General features: G+C 38.7%; 1 protein-coding gene across 1 annotated transcript; it reads right to left on the bottom strand.

The window, feature by feature from the left end:
- Positions 1 to 2739: 2739 nt before the first annotated feature.
- LOC143748604 (myosin heavy chain, fast skeletal muscle-like) lies at positions 2740 to 25370 on the bottom strand. Its single transcript, XM_077240648.1, has 39 exons — positions 25156 to 25370; positions 24929 to 25072; positions 24687 to 24843; positions 24555 to 24582; positions 24338 to 24449; positions 24091 to 24183; positions 23885 to 23948; positions 23693 to 23791; positions 23509 to 23612; positions 23282 to 23420; positions 23019 to 23137; positions 22773 to 22922; positions 22506 to 22676; positions 22114 to 22414; positions 21924 to 21994; positions 21682 to 21769; positions 21456 to 21573; positions 21238 to 21361; positions 20999 to 21135; positions 20436 to 20691; positions 20103 to 20345; positions 19813 to 19989; positions 19588 to 19733; positions 19412 to 19502; positions 18938 to 19327; positions 18726 to 18852; positions 18134 to 18252; positions 17851 to 18047; positions 17584 to 17767; positions 17319 to 17484; positions 17082 to 17206; positions 16675 to 16983; positions 4009 to 4212; positions 3795 to 3920; positions 3538 to 3708; positions 3297 to 3401; positions 3123 to 3218; positions 2914 to 3045; positions 2740 to 2818 (listed from the first exon to the last, which is right to left on the bottom strand). The coding sequence occupies exons 1-39, from the start codon at positions 25360 to 25362 to the stop codon at positions 2798 to 2800; spliced, it is 5811 nt and encodes a 1936-aa protein (XP_077096763.1). The 5' UTR covers positions 25363 to 25370; the 3' UTR covers positions 2740 to 2797.
- Between the last annotated feature and the right edge of the window lie 2196 nt (positions 25371 to 27566).

Here is a 27566-nt window from a genome sequence, read left to right as displayed (position 1 = left end):
TTTCATTAAACTCATGAGTCTCCATGTCATATTCCAAATGCTTATGCTGCATCATCAAATGAGAGTACCCGACACTGTTAGCTTATATATTCCATTGGACTAGTTTGTACGGTGGCCGAGAGAGCTCAACGTGCTGCAACCTAAAGAAGATGCATGCAAATAGAAAAAAACGCATGCAAATAGAAAAAAACACCACCAAATTAAAAAAACATCTTCATCAGTTTCACAACAAACATGCTCCAAATACTCACAACACAACCATATACAGAAACGCGCTGCAAAAGCACACAACACAAGCAAATACAGAAACGCGCTGCAAAAGTTAACAACACAACCAAATACAGAAACGCGCTGCAAGTAACACAGACCACAACGGAAATGTTTCCAGGGAACCAAATAAGTGACGAACCCGGCTGGGATGTGCTCATACATAGATATCATATAGAGACTAGATGCCCTATTGGCCGCTGTGGCGCAAGAAATGCGGCCGCCATATTAAGCAGGTCATACTCCTGTTTGCGTTGCATAGCAGCAGTAGATTTCAGAGCACTGTGCAGCATATTCCTGCTCAAATCGGCGGACCATCACTCGGGGATTACTTTACACAAGTAAGATTTAACATTTAACATTACCGTACTATTAGTTGTATTTTGTGAACAAAATATTCAATGTGTCCTGTATCGTAGCTACGTGTATGACCTTTGCATCAAAAAAACCCGCGTGAAAATCCGTTCGGTTTTCAGTGAGATATGATTAATTAAATGCGCTGGCAGCTCATTGCACCTGCCAAACAGATTACACTGAGCGGAGCGGGTGACCGGTTTAAGATGGCGGCCCCACGGCTCGTCCGCGACAATAGGCAGTAGCGGTCGATAGGGCGTCTATCTATATGATGTCTATGGTGCTCATAGACGTGCTTACAGCAAAGAACGTTTATTGACAAGAAGTGAAAGCCTATATTTTTTATAAATAAACTATAATATTAAAATAATATTGTATATATAAATAATATTATAATATTATACTTTTTTATAGTTCGTCTATATACTCTTTGCTTACAGCTCAAAATTCTACTTTATTTTATTTCTTTTAACTTTTTTTCCGCAAAACACAGATTACATTTTTATGACATACAACTTGTATACAATATACAAAATGTATTAACAAAATGTTCAATATCATCAGAATACAATTGAGAAAAGAGCAATGAGCTGAAAACTAAAATAAATAAATAAATAAAATAAAGAAGAACATGAAGGCAAGATATTAATCTATACATCAGTTACACTATACAAATTGTTTCATGTTATGTTTAAATTTTCATAAAGAAACGTTTCATAAGAAATGTTAGGTAATGTAATTAAGGGTCCAAAGGTTTAAAGTTGAGACACTGACACACAGATATAACGGATATTAAACGCATATTTTAACTTTTTTTTTTTTTTTTGTGAAGAAAAAATAAAAAAATTAATTTATTTGCAACCGTTATGTTAACATCATTATATTTCTGTCGTCCGACCAGCTATTCACCTGATGGACAACGTGCTGCGTTGTCATGGGAACATCCCAGGTGAAAATATTTACGTTGGAAATTACGTTGTCTTTCCTTGCTCCCTTCATCAAGTGCGCTCCAAACGGCTACATAAATGGCACACTAGTGCCAAGCTCACTTCAAAGTCCCGCTTGAAGAACTCTGCCGTCTGCCCTTCGTAAAGGAGTAGGGCATAGGGATGCTCACGAGCAGTAAGCACGTCCCAGCCGGGTCCGTCACTTATTTGGTTCCCCGGAAACATTTCCGTTGTGGTCTATGTTACTTGCAGCGCGTTTCTGTATTTGGTTGTGTTGTGAACTCTTGCAGCGCCTTTCTGTATTTCGTTGTGCTTATTTGGAGCACGTGTGTTGTGAAACTGATGAAGATTTTTTCTTAATTTGCGGGTGTTTTGCAACACGTTGAGCTCTCTCGGCACGGTAAGTTTGCCATAGATTGGTGTATCCATGTGACTATCACTGACAGAGCACATGAGGATGTGTTGTGTCATCATTATGACCGAATAATTACCTTCATCATCATCATCATCATCTTTGCTAGTAAGCAGTAATTTGAACCCCTCTCACACATACTATTGATGAATCATGACGATACATGATTTTAAGGATCATGTTTTATTCTCACAGCTAATACACATACATTCTTATTTTATTGCATATTCTTTCTGTCAAGGCATTACCATCCTAAAAACAAACCAACAACAACAACAAAATAACACTGTACAAAGAACATAACCAAGTGGACTGTCTGGACCATATATGTGCTTTCATCATTGAAATTAGTTTTGTTTTTATGATATAATATATAGGTTTTAATTATAGGTTTTATGTTTGCTCTGTAATGTCTTGTTAACATATCCAGTGCCTCTGGAAACTCTGTCACACTGACATGGTGAAATTCACAATAATAAGTTCAAGGGGATTCTGTTCAAAATAGATACCAAATTTGAGCTACATGATGAAGTTTTGTTTTTGACTAAAATTGTTTGAAACTTTTTCAAAGCTAATATAACTATAAAGAAAAATATGCAGTTAAAATCAAGTACATTAAGTTCATAAACTATTTGTTAAGCTGTATACATATCTATCAAGTGTTATAAATATCATGAAGCATACTATAGTAAAAGCACAACATAAACAATATTAAGTGAGTAAATAAATAAATAAAGAAAAACGACAAAAAAGTAAACTGCTAAATTTCAATGTTTATTCATTTCAGTTTCAGAGACGTATACATGGTTTAAGTTTTTCACTCAGCTGCCTCTTTGCCCTTGAAAAATTAGAGATTGAACAAATACATGATTAGAATAAAAGAGAATACATGTTAAGTTTGAAAATACATGCTGCATCAGAAAAATAAATTACCTTTCCAGCATCACGGCTCTTAGCTCTGAGCTTGTTGACCTGAGACTCAGCAATGTCCGCACGCTCCTCGGCCTCCTCCAGCTCATGCTGCATCTTCCTCAACTTGGACAGGTGAGTGTTTGCTTGTTCATCCTGCAAAGTCACATACGATTATATCAGGAACTTAAAATGTTCACAAGGTGTTTACAGTTCTCAAATGAGATACTCACAGCTTCTTCAGCCTGTCTCTTGTAAGCCTTGACCTTCAGCTGAAGCTTGTCAACCAGATCCTGCAGTCTGTTGAGGTTCTTCTTATCCTCCTCAGTCTGCAGATAATGAACAAAGATCTGACTAGAAAATAATCAGATTATAGTGACCTGAATTTTACTACACTTTTTTTGTACCTGGTAGGTTAGCTCCTTGACTCTCCTCTCATATTTGCGGACACCTTTAACAGCATCAGCTCCACGTCTCTGCTCAGCCTCAACTTCAGCCTCAAGCTCACGGACCTATAGTTAGTGGGAGATATTATTAAAATAATTTCAGTCAAAAAATGTTTTAAAGCTGTTTAGACACTTCACACTGTCCACATAAAGACTGTGAACATCAGAAGAGAGGCGAACATCAGATAAAAGGCAATCTTACTCTTGACTCCAGTTTCTGGAGTTGTTTCTTTCCTCCCTTCATGGCCAGATTCTCAGCCTCATCCAGACGGTGCTGCAAGTCCTTCACTGTGACCTCCAGATTCTTCTTCATCCTCTCAAGGTGAGAACTGGTGTCCTGCTCCTTCTTCAGCTCTTCTGCCATCATTGCAGCCTTTTGCATTATTACAGAAAGTCATTAGATCCAAATTTTTAGTACAAAAGTGTCTTTTGAAGCATTTGGCAGCTACTGTTGCTCACATCAGTGATGGCCTTTTTGGCTTTGTCCTCTGCATTTCTGGCTTCCTGTACTGTGTCATCAACTTCACTCTGGATCTGAACAAGGTCAGCCTCAAGCTTCTTCTTGGTGTTCTGGAGACTTGTGTTCTACAAAATGGAAAGCAACAGTTTGGACACTTTAATGGTGCTCTCAATTATCTTAATTTCAATGTAAAAAAAAAAAAAAAGCCCTTACTTGAGAGTGCAGCAGCCCAGCACGCTCACTGATATCCACCAGCTCTTGTTCAGCCACTTTGCGGCCTCTCTCTGTCTGCTCCAGAGCAGCTCTCAGCTCCTCAATCTCAGACTGCATTAGAGTGTTTCTGCGCTCCACCATGGCCACCTGCTCCTTCATGTCTTCCTGTCCTCTCTGGGCATCATCAAGGTGCAGTTGGGCATCCTGAACATAACAATAGCTTTAGAATAAGCTTTCATTGTGCCTTATGGTGACCTTAACCTAGCAAAAGTTAGATTATACAAGGGTGGTTGACGTGAACTCAAATCCAAAGTGGAAAAAAATATATTTCTAAAATGCATGTCAAATGACATATAATTATATTGCTTAATATGTGAAAAACTCAAAACTGAATATGTCCCGTTCTAATTCCTTATTTATTTAGCATTTTATTAACTTTTTTTGTGTGGTAGTCCCACATATTGTCCACCGGTGTGACAACATTTTTAATGTTAATATTTAATTCAGAGATTGTGTGACAGATAAGACAAATATGGACAATCCTTATCAATTTGTCCTAACTATATTCCCAATACAAGTAACCAAAAGTAACCAATACAAATTCACAATCATGTTATTATCCTACTATAAGATGTACACATAGGGACTTCACCCTAACGTCTGGATTATATTCATTATAATTAGTATAAAACCTAATGAAGCTTCATTTCATCCTTATATGTGCATAATGATGATATCATTATTATACTATTCAACATTTTTTACATTAATCTGTGCATTAAAATGCCTTTTCCACTTATAATTCAGTTTGTCACACCACAGGAAATTCCGTCACACCATTGGACAACAAGAATCGTTTCTTTAAAAAAAAAAAATGTATATACATAAAAAGGCAGGAAAATGGTCTGTGCTACCTTTACAGTCTTTATTCTAAAATATTAAAACCACTTTACAGTCTAAAAACATTAATTTTTAAGATTAAATGACTCTGAAGGAAAGAAATGTCAGATACGTTTTGAAGTAACACCACAGACGTAATATAACACCACATATGTAATATTGTATAAAAGGTTTAACAATTAAGTTTGAGCAAAAGAATGAAATTCATCATGAGTAGGATTACAAGAAGTACTTGCTCTGATAAAAGAACATTTAGACAAAAACTGCATTAACAAATATAATTAAAACAACCTGCAACCTCTTTCTCACTCTCTCAAAAATTGTCTGCACAATGGATTGTGTTGCAATCACAATGTTTGAATCTGTTTCAATAAAGAATAAAAAAAATCAGAAAATCTTCAGTGAATAAAACATATATCCACAAACCTATTTAACACACAACATTCAACAACAAAAAATTCAGAACATCTTCAGTGAATAAATTATGTATCCACAAACTTATTTAATACAAAACATAAAAAAAAAAATCAGTACATCTTCAGTGATTAAATCTCTCTCTGCTTTCTTGCCCTGTATTCTGCCTTATATATTCTCCAGTTCTTCCTTGCTGCTCTCTTTCCCCTCTCTGGGAGATCTCCTATTCTCAGTCTTGTTTTGCACTGGATGTTTTTTTAAATAGGTCTGCTGTTTCTTTTGAAGGAACTCTGCTCTTCGAACTGGGTCTGCATCTCTGCGCTGTCTATGAAGCACTATATAACATTTTTAACCCAAAAAAAGTGGGTATGTTGTGAATATAGATTTTATTTAACATGTACAATTTTAATAAATTGTTTTAAAAAATACATATTTTGTAATAAGAAAAAAAGTAGTGTTCCCCAAATTCGTGTCTGTGGTGTTACATCAATGGATGTGAAGAAAAGGGGAAAATCTGTTTGGACTATGCTGTTCAGCAGCAGTTAATCTGGCCATAACTGACAAGAGAGATACATTTATATGATTACTGATGTCCTATGTGTTTTATTAAAAATACAACATTACTGGTATATTGTCTGTGGAGTTACTAGAGTCTGTCGTGTTGCCAGGAAAGACAGTAACACACAAATTAGCCTAAATCCAGACTTTTCTAAAATGGAGGCTGCCATCATGACGATTTCAAGATCAGGGGATATTCTGTAAATATTAATAAGTATGCATTTATCAAAAATTTTATTAAAATATGTAAAATCTGCAAGTTATCAACATAACATGCAGACAATAATAATGTGCGACACATGAAATTGTCAGGAATTTAGCTAACTTTAAGAAATTGAATAAGAAGGAATGTACTCCGCATGCACCCCTCAGATCAACCAGCACCTGCGATGACCTTTACACAAAATCATGATGTCTATCATGGAATCTATATTCACAATATAACCACTTTTTTTTGGTTAAAAATGTTATATAGTTGTAATTACATTCCATGATATCTCTCTGAGGTATGGTGGGAACATGCAATTTTGTTTCAAATGCAATCTCTCAAACTCAATTAAATATGTATTTTAAAACTAAAATGTATCTATTAATAGTGCACTAGTGTAAAATTGTGTTTATCCTACAGAATACAAAAATGCAAACATTTTAGAAATGATTGCTATTTAAAGGGATAGTTCACCCAAAAATGAATTTTCTGTCAGTATTTACTCACCCTCATGTTGTTCAACCCCGTAAGACCTTCGTTCATCTTCGGAACGCGAATTAAGATATTTTTGATTAAATCTGAGAGCTGGATCACTCCTCCATACTAGTCAATAGGCTTCTTCAGGGATTGAACTTGCCGGCCTCGAAAAGTTATTAAAGACCTCGTTAAAATAGTCCAAGTGACTACAGTGGCTCAATCTTAAGTTTATCAAGCGACAAGAATACTTTTTGTGCGCAAAAACAAACATAAATAACGACTTTATTTCAACTATTCATTTGCTTCTCTTTGGGCCTCTAGTCAGTTAAACTAGTGTAATTGCGTAGAGCTACGTCACATGTAGGCTCACTATTGGCCGACGCTGGTCATGTGTGTGATGCGTGTGACGTACAAAACACAGAAGCGCTGCGCTGTTACACTAGTGAACTCACTCGAGGCCCACAGAGAAGGAAATGAATAGTTGAAAGAAAGTCTTTTTTTTTTTTTTGCGCACAAAGTATTCTCGTCATTTGATAAACTTAAGATTGAGCCACTGTAGTCACTTGGACTATTTTAACGATGTCTGTAATTACTTTTCGGGGAACAAGTTTCAATCCCTTAGAAGCCTATGGAGGAGTGATCCAGCTCTCAGATTTCATCAAAAATATCTTAATTCCTGTTCCGAAGATGAACGAAGGTCTTACGGGGTTGGAACAACATGAGGGTGAGAAAATACTGACAGAATCTTAATTTTTGGGTGAACTAACCCTTTAAAGTTAATTTAAACTGTTGTAAAGTAGAGGGACACCACTTGCCACCACAAATGAAGAATGACCCACCCCTTGATAGAGCCTACATCCACTGGTGTGACAGCCATTTCCACCAGTGTGACGCTGATTTCATGTCACACTATAGGACATTGCTGTCACACCAGTGGACGTTTTCAAGATCAAGGCCAGTTTGCGGCCTAGCTCTATGAGAGACAGTCTTCAATCCTGACTGACAGTATTAAGGTTTACATTATTTTCAATGGTCAATCAATATAAATTGATGAAAATTTTCAGATCAATACTTAAATTACGTCACACGGGGGGGGGGCGCATGCGCGCAGTTCATGGAGTAGTCGCCTTTTACAGAGCTCTTCCCCGCTGACACTATATTTTGAATGTTTTTGTAAATTAATTACCATCAATTCACTTTACAGGCGATTATGTTCTTTTGAGAGTTACCAGTCGTCAGTTGTTTTAGGTATCTCGTGAAATTTAAGTGCGGTGAGCGCGATTTTCGTTATTCACTGACTCATTCTATGTCCGCAAAATGGCGTCGAAGAAATCTTCCAAAACCGTTGCAGTTATTAAGGAGGACACCAATCCAAATGATTCTATCGCACAGGGAAATGTGAACGCGATACTTGCTGCAATCGGTGCCCAAGGAGATGATTTAAAAAAACTGATAGAGGACAAGATGACAGCTCTAACGGCCGTTTCACACCGCAAGCGTCAGCGGCGCGTGAGCAGCGCGTATTTTTTTCGGCGTGCATGTTAATCAATGAGGGCGTTCACACCGCGAGCAGGAGCAGCGCGTGAGCGTCAAGCAGGAGCGTCGCGTGAGCAGGAGTGAAGCGGGGGTTTCGGCTTCGAGTCTATTTTTGCTGCGCTGCTCACGCTCAATTAAAGTGAAAGCACACTTTTGATGGACAAAATTAATGATTTCACACAAAAAGTGCCCAAAACGCATAGAATTTGCATGTCTAGTGTGTTTTAACAAGAACTGCAGTATGTCAGAAAAGGAAATGAAGACTAACATAAAGAAAATAAAATTTTATAGAAAATGTACCCATTAAACTTGTTTTTAATTATTCAGTTTGGGCTTTGAAAAAACTTCAAATGTGTTTATGACCAACTTCTAAATACAAATTTGACAAAAGTCTTTGTAAAGAAATGCTTGCTTATATGTAGCCTGGGAGCGCTGTTGTGACGCCTTTACAAACGCTTCCAGTGTGAATACTCGCGCGCGTCTGCAGCTGCAGTGACGATGTAGTTGCGCTGACGTGCTGCTCACGCGCCGCTCATGCTTGCGGTGTGAAACGGCCGTCAGTGTTCGCTTGGATACGCTGGACGCCACGCTGGTTAACTTGCAGTCAGAACAGGCCGGCGTTAAACAGAAAATGGTAGAGATAGAAGGTGCCCTGAATGATACGGATTTACGCCTCGGTGCGGTCGAAAAGGTGTGTGAAGATTTGCCTGCGGAAAATAAATCTCTCTGGACTAAATTGAATGACTTGGAAGGACGCTCTCGCAGGCTGAACCTCAAATTTGTGGGAATAAGCGAGGGAGAGGAGCGGGGGCGCCCTTCGGTGTTCATTTCGGACTTGATTACTGAGCTCTTCGGCCGAGATAACTTTCATAAGCCTGTGAAAATTGACCGAGCTCATCGAGCCCTGCTACCCAAGCCGTCTGAAAGCCAGAGACCTCGCACCATTATCGCACGGATCCACAATGATCGGGACAAAGATTTAATCCTTCGTCTGAGCCGTGAAAAGTTTCCTCTGGAATATAAAGGAAAGCGGATTCACATCTTCCCTGACTATACTCCGGAGGTGACCGCTCTGCGACGTGCCTTCAGTTCAGTCACGAAAGCTCTACGGGAGGCTGGATTGAAATGGTCCCTGCGTTTTCCAGCGAAACTGACACTGCAGCATAACGGTCGGGAGCGCTCTTTTGAATCTCCGGAGGAGGCTAAGAAGTTTGTGGATAACTTGTCGAAGGACTCGGCGTAACCTCTATGCTAGGGATGGGCATTCGATTAAATTTTCTTAGTCGATCGTCGGGAGAATTAACGATCGACTATCGATTAATCATTAATATTTTTATATTCAAATTCATTATTTATTTTTATATTATATACTTTTTATAAATTAAAAATGCAATGAAAATACACAAATACAGCGCGTTTTTTCCTCGATTAGATCTTTATTACAAGATGATCAACTTGTGGCAGTAAAACTGGACGTTCGGTTAGGCTAAACTTGAAGATATATGCGCTGCGGTGCTCGAAAGCAACGGAACCTGCAGCTGCGAGTTGGCGTTCTTAAACAGAGACCCTCGTTTGTTCCAAAATAATAAATAATAATAAAAATCATGTTAAACAATAACTTAACAAAAAACATAATAATACGATCTGACAGGTTTTGTCAAAATGTAACTCAGAACTATCCAAGAACGGAGTCGAGAAAGAGGGTGAGAGAGATTAGCCTACTTACTGTAACAATCAATTCGGCTAGGCTACTTAACAAAGCCTCATAAAAAATAACTAGTAACTCACATACAACTTCTACACCAGTCTACTGATTTTTGTTGAGAAAGATAAGCATGTTGATGACATGATCCGAGGTCAGACGCGACCGCAACCTGACCGTCAAGCCTCGTTTACACCTTCGCCTGGCTCTGCAGCGCGAGTCTCCACAGACTGCGCGCGCACCTCCCCAAACAGACGAGGCGTTTTTACTCGACGCGCTCGCCTGTGAAACACCGAATACCGCAATGACGTCATTTTTGCCGCGCTCACCTTCGCGCTCGAGCGGACGCGTCGAGTGTTAACAAGGCTTCAGTCCAGCCGCTGAAAACACCCGCTCTGAGGGGACTGACGTTGCCGGGATGCACAGGTACCTCCGCGCTAACTTGACCAACCAGTTGTTCACTTGTTCACTTTCCACTCACACTACGCAACGCAGCAGCATTAGTTTAATGATAATCGATAACAAATTAACGTGATCGACGAAATTCTTAATGATCAATAATCGATCGTCGATTAATCATGCCCATCCCTACTCTATGCGTGACTTTACTCATCTTGACCTGTGTATGGTACTCGACTAACAGAAGTGGACTATTTTTTGTGTGAATATTTTGTTATTTTCATCGTGGTACGTAACGTTAATTCAGAGATGAATGGTTGTGTGCGCGGTGGAAAGCAGGGGGGGTTTGTGTGTGTGTTACTCCTTGTGTTTTTTCGTTATTTCTGCTCTTTTTGGGCTAAGGTAAGCTATTTCTGACTTACTTTGCACTCTTGTTGTCTCCGAGACGATGGGGAATACTTGCTGCTTCGGTTCTTGGAGCAGCTGTGGGGAGTTCGTAAGTTCAATTTATTTTTTTTATTTTTTTTTTTATTTTTTTGCACCAGACGAAGTTCTTGCTACGATTATTACTATTTTTGTGTTTATTTCTTTTAATTATGTTGTATGAGTGGCACTATTACTAATAGCAATAGCGATGCCGAAATGAATATCACATTTGTCAGTTGGAATGTAAGAGGAATGGGACACCCAATTAAAAGGGGAAAGGTGTTTGCACATTTAAAGTCATTGTCGGCTGACATTATTTTTCTTCAGGAAACCCATATTGGACCCAGCGAACAGATGCGGCTTAGGGCAAGTTGGATCTCACAAGTTTATCAAGCCACTTTTTCCTCTAAAGCCAGAGGGGTGGCTATACTTTTTAGGAAATCTTTCCGAATGCACTCTGTGGTGTCTGACCCTGCGGGAAGATATATTATTGTATCCGGATCCATTAATAATTTCCCGATTACATATGTTAATGTTTATGGAACAAATTTAGATGACCCTAGCTTTTTTCAGGAAATTATTTGGGCTTATTCCAGATACTAACTCGACTAATTTGATAATTGCTGGAGACTTTAACTGTTATTTGGATCCTCATCTTGATCGTCATTCTTCACAAGTTCCTCATCCTATTCAATCTGTTGGTGTTTTAAATAATTTGATAAAATCCATGAATCTTGTGGATATATGGAGATTACTTAACCCGACTGCTCGTGATTATTCTTTTTTTTCCCATGTTCATAAATCCTATACACGAATTGATTACTTGATTATTGACTCTAAACTCATTCATGGGGTGACTCAGTCCAAGTATAATAATATTTTGATTTCTGATCATAGCCCTATTTCTATGGGTCTGAAAATTTCACTACCAAAGGTGCAGTATTGTTGGCGTTTCAATCCTCAATTATTAGTGGATAAAAAGTTTCAGTCTTTCATGTCTGAGTGTTTACACCAATTTTTGGAGACTAACGACAAGGGGGATGTTTCAGACTCTTGTTTGTTGGAAACATGTTAAGTAGTGTTAAGAGGTCATATTATTGCATATGAATCCTCGTTGAGGAGGGAGAAGCTTAAGCGCCTGGCTGAGATAGAATCCACACTTCCATCGTTAGAACAAACATTTCGTTCATCTAAAGCTCAAAGTGACCTTAACGCTATTCTTAAGTTGAAATATGAATATAACTCTATTTTGAGCGATCATGTCTCTAATTTGTTAATTAAACTTAAACAGAAACAGTTTGAATTGGGAGATAAAGCAGATAAGCTCCTTGCCAGGCAACTAAGAGGTGTGCAGGCTAGTAGGGCCATTCATCAAATAAAATCGCAGAATGGTACTTTAGTTACACATCCTAAATAAATTAATAATCGTTTTGTTGAATAAGCAACTTTACTCTTCCAGCTGTTCTGAGCTGAACACTACAGGGCGCCAATTTCTTGATGCGGTGGATTTTCCAAAACTTAATGAATGTGCCAGAGAGGAATTAGAGGAACCGTTTACTCTTCGGGAAATTTTGGAAGTAATTAAATATTTTTCCAATGGGAAAGCCGCGGGCCCTGATGGGTTTGGTGTGGAATTCTATAAGGCCAGTGCAAATGCAATTGCTCCTTTGTTACTTAGAATGATAAATCATTCGATTGAGAAGGAAATATTTCCTGACTCTTTTTATGAGGCACATATATGCCTTTTGAAGAAAAAAGACAGAGATGTTACGGAGCCTTCTAGTTACAGGCCAATAAGTCTTCTCAATTGCGATCAAAAAATATTTGCGAAGATTCTGGCCACTCGTCTGAATAAGCATGTGGCCTCGTTAATTCACCCAGATCAAACTGGCTTTATCCCAGGAAGATTTTCATTTTTTAATTTGTGTCGCCTGCTAAATATTTTGTACAGTAATCAGGGTGAGAGATCTAAGGCAGCTGTTCTTTCTATAGATGCTGAAAAGGCCTTCGATCGAATAGAATGGAGCTATATGTTTTCTGTGCTGGATCGGTTTGGCTTTGGTGAGAATTACAAACGAATCATAAAAATGCTTTATCTTTCCCCTAAATCTGCAATACTTACTAATTCGGATAGGTCTGCTTTTTTTTCTCTTCAACGTGGTACACGTCAGGGCTGTTGTCTAAGCCCATTGTTATTTTATCTAGCTTTAGAACCCCTGGCCATCCATCTTCGTAATCATTCTGAGATCAGGGGTATATCATGTGGTCATTCTGAGGTTAAACTGTCCTTATATGCAGACGACTTGCTTCTATATTTGAGTGATCCCTCTTCTGCTTTGCCATTTTTAATGGAATCACTTGAGGTGTTTGGCTCCTTTTCTGGTTATTCTGTTAATTGGGAGAAGAGTGTATTCATGCCCTTGGGTGAAGGGTTGGATGCTCAGTTTCAGAGGTCATTACCTTTTAGAATAACAGAGGATCATTTCACTTACTTAGGGTTAACTATTCCTAAAAAATGTAAACAAATTTTCACTCTAAATTTTATAGAAGCCATGAATAAGTTAAAAATATATATTGATAAATGGAGGGTGCTCCCGTTATCTTTAATTGGTCGGGTCAATGCTATTAAAATGCTCTCTCTGCCTCGCTTTGTTTATCTTTTTCAGAACCTGCCTATATATTTGCCACATTATTTTTTTAAACAATTAGATTCTATCATTTTTCCATTTATTTGGGGTTATAAGGCACATAGAATTTCTAAGGCCCATTTGCAGAAGCCGAAAGAGTTGGGTGGTCTAGCGCTACCTGTTTTCCGTCATTATCATTGGGCTGCTAATGCCAGGGCTATGATGTTCTGGCGGAGTAGTGATCAAGCTGGCGAGAACTTGATGGACACCCAACCCAAGTGGCTGTACATGGAGGCTCGGTCAGTTGCTGGTAGCTCTCTTGCCACTATTCTTTTTTCGAATCCTATATCTTTAAAGAAGTTACATTGTAAAAATTCTGTTGTGCTCAATTCCATTAGAATTTTAAATCAATTGAAGACTGTTTTGAATATTATACGTCCTTCGGTGCTCCAGTCCATTTGTGATAATCATAATTTTTCGCCTGGCCAGTCAGATAGGGTATTTTCACTGTGGAGAAGCAAAGGACTGACTATGATTAAGGACTTCTATATAGATGGAAAATTTGCCACTTTCGAGTACTTGTATAAAACATTTGATCTTTCCCAATCACAATTTTTCCGATATCTACAGGTGCGCCATTTCATTAAACATTCTTTTAATGAGTTTCAGGAGTTGCCTCAGGATCATAATATGTATTGTCTTTTGGGTCAACCCTCTAATGCCAAACAGTTGGTGACACGGTTTGTTTCCTTGTTTGTATCTCATTCTCCAGTCTCTTCAGATCACATCAAAGTAGTATAGGAAAATGACGTGGGAATTACTATCTCAAATGAGATTTGGGAAGAAGGACTGAAGCGAATTCATAACTGCTCTATTAATGCAAGATTGCAACTTATTCAGTTTAAAGTGTTGCATAGATTACACTATACCAAATCTAAACTTAATAAAATTTACCCTTCAGTTTCCCCATTATGTGACAGATGCCAGAGCTCTGATGGGACACATGCTCATACTTTTTGGTTTTGCCCCGAGATTTCTGAGTTTTGGAATAATCTTTTTTTGTGGTACTCAAACGTTTTTGGAGAAGAAATCAGTCCAGATTTTGAGTTGGCTTTGTTTGGGTGTTCTGACCCTATATTAGCATTGACACATTCTCAACAACTGTCTCTTATGTTTGGTATGGTGGTGGCCAAAAGGGTGATCTTGATGGACTGGAAGTCCATTGTACCACCCAGCTTTCATAAATGGCTGGCTGAAATGGTTGCTGCCCTCAAGCTCGAAAGGATTCGGTTTTCTAAAGCTGATGCTTCTAAAAAATTTGATAAATTCTGGGGCCCCTTCCTTAAGTATCTTTCTAAGAGTTGAAATATGTTTGGGCATATTTGTAATATGGATGACTTATCTCTTTTATTTCTTCACTCCATTGTCAAAGTATTATTATTATTATTATTATTATTTTTTTTTTTTTTTTTTTTAAAGTTTGATTAACTGTGCGTTCACACAGGACGCGAATAGCGCGTCAAATTCGCGTCTACCGCGTCTAGTTTGATGCTTGACCACTTTGTGTTAATTCGCGTGTCAAGAGAGAAACTGAGGCGCGTAAAAACAAAAGTTTGAAGCGAAATTTACGCGCGTCACGCGCGTCAGAATCGAAACCCGTTGGCGCCCATCTTTTTTATGTTGATCTAGCATTCATCGGAGAGTCACCCCTCTGTATTTGCTCTGGAGAGCAGAACGGCGGCGTAGGGGTAATCGTCGCCGTATTTGTGTCCATCAGACCCTTCGAAGGCGAACCCAGTGTGGCGAGTTTCACCATTGGCTCGCTCCAGGAGCTGCGCCTGGATGACGGCGGCTTTCAGCGGTACTTCCGCCTGTCCCACACCCAGCTTGATGACCTGTTGTCCCGCATCGGAGCGAGGAGCACCCTCGCCCTCATCCACCTAATCTGTCATTTATTTTTGTTTTGATGATAAATGGAGCCAGCCTCCAAAAGTGATTAATCTGTCCTGTGATTTTTCTCTCTCTCTCGAACAACACTGTCCAGACACGAACTTATGCAGTATGTTGGTTGTCCATACATTAATAATATTTCATATATCTAGATATGGAATAAATAGCATTCAATACAAAATGAATATGTCTCATATATTGAAATCAAGTTTTATGTGATAAAATATTTGCTTTGTTGTGCATTAGAACCAGTCATATTACAAAATAATTTATTGAAGCCTCCAGATACTTCACCACATGACAGCAGCATGCAGCTAGGCTCCGGATTGGTTAACGCGGCGCGAATTGACGCAGAAGTTCAGATTTTTCAACTCGGGCGGCAGACGTGAATTCGCGTCAAACGCGTGAATGCACAAATAGCACTAACTAAATCATTCGCGCTTAACGCGCCAGCCGCTTAATTCGCGCCATTCGCGCGAACTTGACGCGCGAATGAGGCGAATTCACGTCTACCGCGCCGCGCTCTATGCCTCATTCGCGCCGCAGGAATTTTTTACGCGCGTAACGCGTCTTTGCATTGACTTAACATTGAAATCACTCGCGCCTGACGCGCTATTCGCGTCCGGTGTGAACGCACCATTAGTGATTTAAAGTGTAATTTCCTTCTCTCTGTCTGGTGCGGGCGGGGGATGGGGGTGTTTTTTTTGTTGTTGTTTTTTTTGTTTTTTGTTTTATTTTATGTATAAAATTTTTTTTGTAAACATTTTGTGAGACTTGGATATGTTTTGTGTTTGTATAAAAAACTGCTATAAATAAAATGTAAAAAAAAAAAAAAAATACGTCACACCAAAGGACTGCATAATGGATCCCATTTCCAGCAGTGCACAGAAATAGCAATATTATCAAAATATTTGAGACAGAACTCACCTTGTGTGTAGTCCATGTGCTCCAGTGAGGTCTACTGTACTTCATGGATGAAGAAGGGCCCCTCTCAGTAATAGGGTGCCCAAATGAATGCCTGTTTTATATCTACAGAATGGTGTCACACAGGTGGACACCAGTTTTGCGGACAAAATGTAATGTGTCATAATTATTCTAAATGGGGACCTTAAGACTTATAACCTTTAGTTTCATTAAGTTAACACTACTATAATATCTATTCAAGTATTTTAATGTATTTAGACTTATTTTTCATTTAATTAAAGTAGTTTTAAGATAAGGAATGCTAACCCGGACAGTCACGCCAGTGGACAAATGTCATGTTTAAAACAAAATATTTACATATTTGAATTATAATGCTCATTACAGATGTATTAGTTCTGGAAGATTAAACTGTATATAAAAACAGATATTTTAATGAAATATTATACATTTTTATTTATATTTGTCACTATGAACACAAAAATGGAGCGTCACGTCAACCACCCACAAACAGAAGTCAAACAGAACTTCGAACAGAAGTCAAATACCTTGAGTTGTCCCTGCACGTTCCTGAGCTGTTTCTGGGCCTCAGCAGCCTGGCGATTGGCGTGGCTCAGCTGAATCTCCATCTCATTAAGGTCTCCCTCCATTTTCTTCTTGATTCTCAAGGCATCATTCCTGCTCCTGACTTCAGAGTCCAGGGTACCCTGCATGGATTCAATGACTCTCTGGCTGTTCCTCTTGATCTGCTCCATCTCCTCATCCTTCTCTGCAAGTTTCCTGTCAACCTCTCCCTTTATCTGGTTTAGCTCAAGCTGAACACGAAGAATCTTGGACTCCTCATGCTCCAGTGTACCCTATGACAAATAATAAAATTAAAATAAATAAATTTATTCATTAACAACACAGTATGATGGTTCTAGCAAGATTTCCATATTGATCTTCAGATACTCACTTCAGCCTCCTCCAGGGCTGTCTGAATCTCTGCCTTCTCAGTCTCCACTGTCTTCTTGGCCTTCTCCAACTCATGTATGCTCTTACCAGTCTCACCTATCTGCTCTGTCAGATCTGAAATCTCCTCTATAGAAAGAAAACATATTATCTGTCATCATAATCACATTTGTTTACTTTTTAAAGCTAATTTAGAATTATAACATTGAAGTCTTTTCTAATTTAAAGGTTTCATTCTTACGCTGCAGATTCTTGTTCTCTCTCTTGAGGGTCTCCAGCTGATCCAGGCTCTCCTCATAGGAGTTCTTCATCTTGAACAGTTCAGTGCTGAGTGAACGAGCCTCTTTCTGGGCACCTTCCAACTCTGCCTGACCTTCCTCATATTTCTGCTTCCATTCTGCCAGGACCTTTGGTGGAGATATTTTAGGAGCGGTTTGTTTATAACATGTTTAACAAAGCCCAATATTTTACAAAGAGAATATCATATAATGACTCAGATAGTTTACCTTGTCAAAGTTCCTCTGTTTCTTGTCAAGGTTAGCAGCCAAACCATTGGCCCTCTCCACGTCAATCATGAGGTCCTCCACCTCACCCTGGAGTCTCTGTTTGGTCTTCTCCAGAGATGCACATTTGGAGTTCACGGCCTCAATTTGTTCCTCTGCCTCTTGCAGACGCTGGGCCAGCTTCTTCCTGTTAAGTAAAACACATTATTTTAAAATCCAATCTATAAATTATCTTTGAGAATTGGGAATATTATACAATAATATACATACTTGGACTCTTCAAGCTCCTCCGTGCGCTGGATGGCATCAGTTTCATATTTGGTTCTCCACTGAGCAACCTCACTGTTGGCCTTTGACATTCCCCTCTGCAGCTCAGCCTTTGCTTCCTGCTCTTCCTCAAACTGCTCACGGAGCAGGTCACAGTCATGACGGGCTGATTGGACAGCATGGGCCAGTGCGTTCTTAGCCTAGGAAACAAAGTCATATAATATCAGCTTGTCTCTACAGTAAAGTAATTGAAGAGTATGTGCATGTATTAATTATGCTGTATTACCTTAACCTCCTCTTCAATCTGCCTCTTTAGCTCCTCAATTTGCTGAGTGAAAGCTTGTTTGCCTCTGGTGAGCTGAGAAACCAGAGCCTCCTTCTCCTCCAGCTGACGGCCAAACTCACCTATTGAGAGGCATTTACAAAAACATTTGATGTAATGATGGTGAGGAAAATGGTTTATATTGATATTAATGGAGGGAAGAAGTACGTCTCGGTTACTAATGTAACCCTCGTTCCCTGAAGGAGATTGGGGATCCCAATTACGTTGTCACGTCGATGTTATGTCTAACATGAGTGACTGAAAGGGAACTGTTTTTATGACAGTAATGCCAATTTATTACAGTTGATAAACTAATCGGAGAGGGTTTTAGTGCCCTGCTATCAGTCTAGTTTATGTTTGACTGCATCACACTATAACCACAACATGCTTAAAATCCTCTCAGAAAAGTTGCATATCTAACATTATCTCTTTAATGTGTGCCAATGCCAGTGTGTAAACAATTTTGCCACTATTGGTCTGTGTTTATATAAGTCACTTGTTAGTTGAGGAAATTAAATATATATTTATATTTGTGAGATATTGTGCCACTTGTTACCATTCTCAGTTTGAAGTCTTGCTCTTTGAGCACTGAGGTCATTTATCTGGCGAAGGTTCTCGTCATTCTTGGACTTAATTTCACTAAGTTGGTCCTCAAGTGTGCGGCACATCTTCTCAAGATTAGCCTGTAAACACATTTGACTCGTTTAGAAGAATCTTAACCACATTTGATATATTTCCTTAAAAATATTTTAGGAACAGTTCTCAAACCTTTGCTTTGGCAACAGCCTCCATGTTGCTGGAAAGATCATCAATCTCCATTTTGTATTCACTCTTCTCTTTCTCAAGCTTCTGCTTGACACGCTGCAGGTTGTCGATTTGCTCTCCCAGCTCGGCCACACTGTCTCCCTGCTTTTTGCGGAGGGCAGCAGCAGTAGCTTCATGCTGGAGGGTGGACTCTTCAAGATCACGACGCAGCTTCTGGAATTCAGCTTCACGCTTCTTATTCATCTCGATCTGAGCAGCAGTGGCTCCTCCAGCCTCCTCAAGCCTCTCACTGATCTCCTCAAGTTCCCTGGAGAGATCAGCCCTCTGCTTCTCAACCTTGGCACGAGCAGCGCGCTCAGCCTCGATCTCTTCCTCCAGTTCCTCAATGCGAGCCTATGGTGGAAAAATAATTAATTTGAATCTTCGTGATCTGATCAGAATGATCGTAATGTTTATAAAAAAAAAAACTCAAAATACCTGAAGCTCCTTGATCTTCTTCTGGAGTTGAGCACCCAGAGATTGTTCATCTTCTATCTTGCTGAGCAGCTGACTTGTTTCAAAGTCTTTTCTGTGTGTAAAATGAGAAAACAATGTATCATCTGAAATAAAGTGAAACCATTATTTTTTTATAATAATTTTCAAAGAGTTCCTACTTCTTCAGCTTCTCGTCAGATTGCTGCTTGTCATTCTCTAGGTCCATGATGGACTCTTGAGCTAATTTCAGGTCTCCTTCCAGCTTTCTCTTGGCTCTCTCCAGGTCCATGCGGAGCTTCTTCTCTTGTTCAAGGGAACCCTCAAGCTACAGGACAATGTTATATACAATATGTTAAAAGCAGAAAACACAGTTAATTAATAACATGTTTGCATAATCAACTCACATCATCAACTTGCTGCTCAAGCTTTGTCTTGGATTTGGTCAGGGTGTTGACTTTGTCCTCCTCGGCCTGAAGATCATCCAGTGTCTGCTGATGTGACTCTTGGAGGGCTTTCTTCTCCTTTGTAAGCTTGGCAATGCTCTCATCCTGAGCTGCCATTTCTTCAGTCAAGTTCTTGACCTGTGTGAAATTTTTTTTTTTTTTTCAAATAAGCTTATATTTTACAATTTATTTCCCATATCAACATATAAAACAGAGATTCAGTCTAATCTTAAACAAACTCAATCTCCAACCTTATTCTCAGTGGCATGTTTCTCCTTCTCTACTTTAGCCAAGGTGAGCTCCAGGTCATCAATGTCTTTCTTCAGCTCAGAGCACTCATCCTCCAGTTTCCTCTTCTTGGCTGTCAGTTCAGCATTGATTTCTTCCTCATCCTCCAGTCTCTCAGTTGTCTCCTTGAGTTTAGCTTCAAGCTGGATTTTGCTTTTGATCAAACCCTCACACCTCTCCTCAGCATCTGAGAGATTCTCAGATTCCTGTTAGTAAAATAGATTGCTATTTCATTGGAAACAACATTGCTCATTTTTAATGAAGCCAGTATTCAGTTAATTATAAAATATACTCACAGATGCTACTTGCAGCTGCAGATCATTTTTCTCTTGCAGCAGTGCTACCATCTTCTCTTCAAGCTCCTTCTTTTTGGCTTCAGCCTTGGCAAGATCTTCTTTGCATTTTGTAAAGTCCTCTTTCATGGTTGCCAGCTCCTTCTCAGTCTCGGCACTCTTCAGCAGAGGCTTAATCTTGTAATAAACCTTCATCCATGGCCAGTGTTTGACATTCATGAATGAGCGGATGTTGTATTGGAGGGTGTAAATTGCATCCCTTATGAAACAATTTGGATGTTCAAATGCAGAATTTTTGGTAAATTCACTTATTGTTAAACAAGTCAATAAAAATATTTCCTTCACTTTATGGATCAAACATATTTGTATAGAGTATTTTTTAAAATACATATAAAAGCCTATTTGACAAGAAGATGGGCTTGCATAGACAGAATAATATTTTTATTGATAACCCATTAACACTGTAAATTAATGTGGTTTATGAATAATTGTTGTGCAATTTCCAACTGAAAAAGCTTTATACTAACTGAAATAGTTAAATCAGAGAGTTTGAGAACATTCCTCACCTCCTCGCCGTCATTTTCACAAACTCCCTCCTCATCAGGTAACCACGGCAGAGAGCCTGAGTCATTGTGACCAGAGCAGCCAGTTTCTCATCACGCATCTCCTCAAGAACACCCAGAAGACCAGCTTTGAAGAACACCTAAATTCATGTAAAACAGTAAATTAAAATATATTGATTTACCTGTATAAGCTAAATGACCACGATCACTGAATCTCTGAAAGTTGTAAGCTGAATATTAACCTTTGTGGTTCCAAATCTGTACTCGTCATGATTAACGTCGATGGATCCCAGGAGTTTCTCACTGGCCTTCTTGTTATCCATAAACTGTCCATCTGGGATAACACTGGCATTCAGCACCTTGTATCTATGGAAGATGGAAAGATTTAGCAAAATGTTTTATATCTTCTCATAAAGAGTCTCCAACAGGAAATGGTATTTGCATGTGGTGTCATATATACCTCTGTTTGAAGTCACCATAGAGTATTCTGCTGGGAAAACCTTTTCTGCAGATTCTGATACCCTCCAATACACCGTTACACCTCAGCTGGTGGATAACCAGGAAGTTCTCCATGAGACCTATAATTTACATCATGAGCTTGGTAAATTAACATTAGCATTATTCAATACATCGACATTAAATATTGTGTTAATATGAGAATATCTGTGAGCCCTTTATTACTTTACCTGGAGTCTTGGACTCATTGGGAATCAGACAACGCACAAAGTGAGGGTGGGTGCTCCTCAAGTTTGTCATGAGCTTGCCCAAGTTCTCCTGTTTAATCATGAAAATATTTAGCATTCTTACTCACATTCTCTCAGTTGTTGATTTCTCTGATCTAGACTCAAGCAAGGTGATCTACAGTCACTGCTTCTTAAGTCCTTTCAATTTCATCATTATTCACATTTGCTCCCTAACAAACACATACTCTGAACTGTGAAGACACAGTCTGCATGGAGCCACCCTTCTTCTTGCCTCCCTTCTTGGCGCCACCTGTCTCTATTCAGATAAAGAGACAAAAGAACACATATAAAGAAATAATAAGAAAAGAGTGCAACCCTGATGCAAAGTTTGGTTAAAATGATGTGCATAATTATGTAAACACTTCAGTTTTTTACCCTCAACAACAGGTGGGTAGAGAGTAGCCAGCAGTTTGACAGAAGACTTCTGGTACAGCTGCAGAACAGACTCATTCAGTGGATCCTTGTTCTTATCCAACCAGCCAGTAATGTTGTAGTCCACAGTTCCAGCGTAGTGAACCAGGGAGAAGTGGGCTTCAGCCTTGCCTTTGGCAGGCTTTGGTTTCTCGAATGCTTTGTTCTTGCCAAGATGTTGATCATATAGCTTGTTCTTGAAGGAAGTGTCTGAAGCCTTGGGGAACATGCACTCCTCTTCAAGGATGGAGAAGATACCCATGGGCTGTTTATAAAAGAATGTTGTTTATTTACTAAAAATGTAAGATGTTGAGAATGGACCATGGAAATGAATAAATTCAAAAAACGGTAAAAACCTTCTCAATAAGCTCAATGCAAGCGGCCAAGTCCATGCCAAAGTCAATGAACTCCCAAACAATGCCCTCCTTCTTGTACTCCTCTTGCTCCAGCACAAACATGGTGTGGTTGAAAAACTGTTGCAGTTTCTCATTGGTGAAGTTGATGCACAGCTGCTCCATGCTGTTGTACTGGAGGAGAAAAAAAACATTTACCTCCTTTCTGAATATCATTCATATATAAATATCATGAATATCATCAAAATAGATAAAAGAATCACATCTTACATCAAAGATCTCAAAGCCAGCAATATCCAGCACGCCAATGTAGAAATTTCTTTGTTGTTTTGTGTCCAACATCTGGTTGATACGAATGACCATCCACAAAAACATCCTCTCATAGATAGATTTAGCCAAGGCGCTAACAGAGTTGTACACCTGTAAGAAGAATAGAGTGGATATTTTATTCTGCTTCTGCTATATTTAGCAAGAATATTAGGTTGAAAACATGGCATGCTGGAAATGTTACTATACCTGTGGCACGGTCTGGCCTTTGGTCACAAACTCATTTCCGACCTTGACTCTGGGGTAGCACAAACCCTTCAGCATATCAGCAGAGTTCAAACCCAGAAGGTAGGCAATTTTGTCAGCCTCTGCAATAAAAAAAATTGCACAAAAATCCATCCCTTTTCTTGCCTTGAAAACTAAACTAAAACCATCCTTTTCTTTGTAAAAATAGAAATACGGATCACTCAATTAGTACAATTAAGACACACATTAGTACAATGTAGTCTCACCCTCAGTGCCATCAGGCTCAGCCTGCTCCTCACGCTGCTTCTGCTTGAACTTCATGTTGCCATGATGAAGCACAGCTCCAGTGAACTTGTAGATGCTCATTTTCTCTTCATTACTGAAGCCCAAAATGTCAATGGCACTCTGTAAAATTACAGAGAAGAATGAGCTCTAGGGTGTTTTCTGCCGTATTTAAATAGAATATGCCAATATCCAAACAGCAATGACTCACATCGGTAGCATCCAGCTCAACTTTATCATCAATGCTGGCCACTGTGATCTGACCCTGACTACACATGGGGAAGTCATAGGGGTTGGAGGTGATGAGCGACATTTCTGTAAAATACACAGCATTCAGGAAAGAGCATCTTACAATATTATCTGAAACATTGAATGAATGAAATATGTGCACCTACCAATAATCTCAGGCTTATGGTTGGTCATCATCTGAAAGAAGATGTGGTAACCTCTCTCATCTGGAAGCTGGAATGACACTCTAGACTTCTCCAGCAGATCTGTTGAGAGAATGTACTTGAGTCACAATCATCTGAAGATTGACAGATAAAGACAGATGTTCAGGATGGATCAATGAAATTGTGTCCACCTACATGTCTCAATGTCAGCACTAGCCAATTTTCCAGATGTGCCGAAGTGAATTCTGATGAATTTACCCTGTTTAAAACAAAATAACAAAATAATAATAATTATTATTATTATTATTAATGATGATAACAATAAAACAAAATATCTTTATAGAAAAATCCAACACAACTTAGTAATTTAACTACATGTAAATAAGAAGTAGTGAACTTACAAAGCGAGAGGAGTTGTCATTTCTCACAGTCTTGGCATTACCATAAGCCTCAAGCAGAGGGTTGGCAGCAATGATCTGGTCCTCAAGAGAGCCCTGTGATGATTGAAGGGTTTTCAGTTATTTTAAATTATTTTCTATTTAATGACTAAACACTATTTATAGGCATTTCACAAATTCACATATCATGTGAGATGAGTGTAAATCACCATCATTCAAAATAATATGTATGTAGTTTTATATCTCATACCTGGATTTTGCCAGAACTTTCTTTCTTCTTGTCACCACCTGACACTGCAACTGTGGCAAAATACTGGATGACACGTTTGGTGTTCACAGTCTTTCCAGCACCAGATTCTCCACTGGTTTATAAGAGATCAGAAGACAAAAGATGATAAGACGTGGAAGTTCCTCAAAAGGAAAAGTTAACTGTTCTCAACAACTCTAATTGAAGACTTGATACATACGTAATCAGGACAGACTGGTTCTCTCTGTCTGTTAATTCAAAAGGTAATAATTTTTTAGCAATTGTTTTATAAAAAACTATTAATGTGAATTTCAACTTAAATTCTATTCAGATCTCCTAAATTAGATCTCACCAGTCAGCATGAACTGATAGGCGTTGTCAGAGACAGAGAAGATGTGGGGTGGGGCCTCCATACGCTTTTTGCCTCTGTAGGCAGACACCACTTCTGCGTCATACACTGGGAGCCACTTGTAGGGGTTCACAGTTGCGCAGAAGAGTCCAGAGTAGGTCTGAAATGAGCAGAGAAGTAGTCAGATTGCAACGGCAAAGACTAAAATAACTTAGATGCTTTTGTTTGTTGTTTTCAGAACTTACGTAGATCATCCATGCAGCATAACGCTCTTTGAGGTTATACAGCACAGACGCTTCATTGAGATGGGTCATCATGGCCATGTCCTCAATCTTGTCATATTTGGGAGGATTCATTGGGTGGACATCATCCTCCTTTACTGTTCTCTCCTTTAAAATTGATAAATTAGATGATAGATAGACAAAACAAATATGCAAGAGATTGTGCAATATGAGCAGCTTTTAAAATGTACCTCCTTAGTTTCAAGCAAAATTACTGTGACTTTGCCACCGTCTTTGCTCTTGATTGTTCCCTTGAGGTACAACTCTTTGTCATCAGCCACATAGCAGGCAGACTTGGCATCAAATGGTTTGCTCTGAGCCTCAATTCTCTCTTTCTCAGGCTTACGAAGGTAAATGGCAGCCTTGCCATAAATGGCCATCTCCGCGTCCGTACTCATGGTGGCGGCTTACTGCAGTGAACAGAGGGTAACTTTATTTAATTTACATGAAATAATCACTATACATTATTCACTTTTTAAAGTTGAAATTACACAATTGTCATCATCCATTACATTAACTATCCATGGATTACAAATGAGAAATGGCTGTTTGATTATTACCAATATTAATATGGATAAACTTTACCTTTTTCTCTTCCCACAGGTGAAGTTTTTCCAGCAGCTCTGTAATAGATTTAAAATTCACGTGACCTTTCTGTTCTGCGCTTTCGTCTAATTTAATTATCCTTTATTTAATTCCTATTATTTAATTATTATTATACTTTTTAATTATTATTATTAACTTGAATGCAAACATCTAAAATATTCAATAGTCACCGTTTTTTCTATTTTCTCGAATCATCATTAATAGTAAGTTTATTTGTAACAACTAATTTTAAACAGTAATGCTTGAAGAAAGTAGAGTTCTCACCACAATCACAAACTCTGCTGTCTCCTCAACAGTCTTCAGGGCTTGTCCATGTACCGCCTTATATTGGATTTGTTCTGCTAGCCAAGCAGAAGTTAAATATGGCTAACTAATACCTAATATGACACAAATGGGAGTCAAGGAGTTAATCAAGTGAAACACTTGACACTGACATTCATTCTGAAGATGGAAATAACTGTACTGCTTTTTTTTTCCAGAACGTACATATGTTTGCATTTCTTTTTTTCTTCTTCTTCTTCTTTTTTGTCTTAGAGAAAAGCGAAGTTTAGATATTTGATACTTTTGTTTGATACATCAATTGCATTGATATAACTGATAAGTTATGATGACATTCAACACTACCTTGAAGATGCATGTAATGTCAACAGATGTATTATGATACATCACTGACTCTGAAACCAAGACTGGGTTATTCACACATGGATTAGATCTTATTTAATGTACCCGTTAATGTCAAGGAGAATTATGTTGAATTGCTTGGCTGTCTTCATCAATATGCAGCAGCATCCCTACTGGATAATGGATTTTTCAAGATAAGGATTTGTAATTAGAAAACATCTTAATTAAAATGTCATTATAGAAATAGCTATGAGCATTTTGTGTTTGGCACTAGTCTCAATATGAATTCTGTTGTGATCTTTTTTTTTTAAATGAGAGAGAGGCCTAGAGATATTGACAGTGATATGGCTAGGGCTGGGGCGATATGGATTTTTTCTAACCATGGTTGAAAAACAAGATATTCCCACGTTATAGCGGTAAACCGTTTTAAATAGTAGTTTTGTTTTGTAGAAAGCCTTTCTTTAAATAAAATTTTGTTTTGTATAAATTGTATCTTAATTTTAATCACTGTTTCATTAAATAATTGCCTGGAATTAATAAATAAGAAGAAAATATAGCAGACATAATCAGGAGGACGTGGAAGCGCCGGTGCGGTCTCTTACGCGTGAACTGGAGCTCGTCTCATAAATTAACCGAAACTCGGCGTATAGGCTAGGCCTACTTGCCTTGCAGACATGAGAAATAAATAGAAAGCTTAAAATGTCAACCTTTAAACTTAATTCAAAATGAAATTATACAATTTTAGGCTACAGTAGCCTAGTCAGGTAAGGTCAGGTTTGCCGATGTGCATTATAGGCTATTTTTTTTTTTTTTTTTATCCCTGTGCGACGATCAGAGACGGAGTTCACTGCTGATATTCTTGGGATACAATATAGCCAATAGGCTATACTAGGGCCTTTAAATATCTTTGCTGCATTGGATCAGTCTCCTTTCTAGAACAGCCAAGAGCTTTCTAGCCTCGCGGCAGCAGCGCCTTGCATCGCCCATAGACCTTAAAACAGTCAGCGGTTTCGAAAATTGATCAAAAAACGTTGATGCTGAGTGGACAGATGATGAGTTTGTGATGCAGTTGCGGATGAAATAATAATAGCCCATCCGTGTATCTCTAATATGAATGGAATGTTATTATGTGTCATGGAACATCGCGCTCCCCAACTCGCGAAAGATCGGATTTGATCCATCTTTTGATGATAAGTTTTGTTTAGAAAATCTTGAATCCATGTAAGACACAATATCATTAGACATAGCCTAATCCATGTTAATAGAATCAATGTATCATGTCATTAGACACAACGTGCACACATGTGCAGGCCAATGTTTTCTTTTTGTTTTTGATGATGGTGACGAGCTCAGACCCGCGGATGGAGTCACGTGA

The sequence above is a fragment of the Siphateles boraxobius genome, unplaced genomic scaffold, assembly GCF_051911475.1.
Source record: "Siphateles boraxobius isolate OS27281-9 unplaced genomic scaffold, OSU_SipBor_1 24, whole genome shotgun sequence".
Classification (NCBI taxonomy): Eukaryota; Metazoa; Chordata; class Actinopteri; order Cypriniformes; family Leuciscidae; genus Siphateles; species Siphateles boraxobius.
This window is presented reverse-complemented; position numbering and strand designations above follow the sequence as displayed.